The following is a 1,557-nucleotide window of genomic DNA, read 5'->3' on the forward strand; positions in this document are numbered from 1 at the left end:
GCAGTGTGGGGGGAGCTATTTTCCAGCAGGGTGACTGCAAGGTTGAGCCAAGAGGGTTTCTTTCTGTTCTGCTGAAGGATGGGATGAGACCTGTGGGTGTTGAGTACAAGGAGGCAGGCAGTCGGGTGGCTGGCTGCAGCTCTGATATCCCTGCATTTCAGTGCTGGAAGTGGTATTTGAGACTGTTCATCTACCTACTCCTCTGCCCTCTCGCTTCACTGCCCTTGCAGAAGTCCAGTATGTCTGACAGCTTAAAGGAGGTTGCTGACATTGCAAGGACCTCATCATCATGAACAACTTCTGGACTGCCTCTAAGTCCTGCTTATGCAGCGTCTAGTCCATGTGCTGTTGGTGTACTCATTGCTGCTGAGACACTCCTTCTGGAGAGCGATGTAGGCTCTTTAAGTTGTTTCTCACAGAGAAAACCACATGGAGGATTGCTGTGAAAGGATAGCATCGTATTTTTTAGAGTGGCAATTACTGGGCTATTAAAAAAAAGCACCAACAGATTTTTTTATTTATTGTTTCACAATGCTTGGTGTGTTTTGTTTGTTTTCCCCCCAGCCTAGTTCACCTGTAGCTTTGCTTTTGCTCCTTCTTTACCAGTGCTGATGTCCCTTGCATCTGCATGCTGTTTGTAATTTGTCTTTTTACTCAGTTACTACTGTGTGCTTTTTCTTTCTCTAGGGGCTGAGGTGAATGCTTCCCCACTCTGGAACTTAGCACAGGTAAAAATGGAGCCACAGGAAAATGAGGAGGCTAATGTACATGGCCATGCGGTCCTAGGCAGCGATGTCTTTGAGGAACCGATGTCAGGCATGAGCGAAGCTGGGATGCCACAGAGCCCCAATGGCTCTGAGAGCAGCTACGGTTCTCATTCTGCTGACAGTCTGATGGGATCCTCGCCTGTCTTCAACCAGCGCTGCAAGAAAAAGATGAAGAAGATGTGAAAAAAGACAGTCTTTTTATTTAGTTCTGATGGTATGTAATAGACTTGGAACAAACTAAGAGAGTACTGTGATGGCTATGATTCATAAACAGGGCTGGCCCCGGTGTATGAGGGACCTTGCATAAAATCATTATGAGAGGTTTGGTATGTCGTGCACTTCAGCTCCTCTCTTTGCTGGCTTCTGTACTTCATCCTGACTCATGAAATTGAAGATCACCCTATGTATTTGATGGTGGCGTGGCTTGCTTTGGCAGATAAATGAGGAAGTTACCAGTGGAAAGTAGTTGTGAGGAGATTTGCTAAGTCATAGAATCATTGAATAATTTGGGTTGAAGGGACCTCTTGATGTTTCTAGTCCAGCCCCCTGCTTGAAGCACAGCCAACTAGAGCAGGTTGCTCAGGGCCTTGTCCATTTGAGTTTTGAGTATCTCCAAGGATGGTGATGCCAGACCTCTTTGGGCAACATTTTCCCATATTTGACTACCCTCATAATAAGAAAAAATATATTCTTGCATCTGGTCGGAATTTCCCATGTTCCAACTTGTGTTCATTGCCTCTCGTTCTGTCACTGTTCATCTCCGAGAAGAGTCTGACTGCCTTCTCTAACC

At 45.9% G+C, this 1,557-nt stretch overlaps 1 protein-coding gene across 1 annotated transcript in view; it reads left to right on the forward strand.

The window, feature by feature from the left end:
* SUPT7L (SPT7-like STAGA complex gamma subunit) overlaps positions 1-985 on the forward strand; it is a 14,529-nt gene extending 13,544 nt beyond the window's left edge. The window contains exon 4 of the mRNA XM_009283737.2: positions 688-985. Coding sequence (XP_009282012.1) covers positions 688-950 — 263 coding nt within the window. The 3' untranslated portion in view covers positions 951-985. The remainder of the gene's footprint in view (positions 1-687) is intronic.
* The last annotated feature ends 572 nt before the right edge of the window (positions 986-1,557 follow it).

Source organism: Aptenodytes forsteri, unplaced genomic scaffold, assembly GCF_000699145.1.
Source record: "Aptenodytes forsteri isolate BGI_AS27 unplaced genomic scaffold, ASM69914v1 Scaffold309, whole genome shotgun sequence".
Taxonomy (NCBI): Eukaryota; Metazoa; Chordata; class Aves; order Sphenisciformes; family Spheniscidae; genus Aptenodytes; species Aptenodytes forsteri.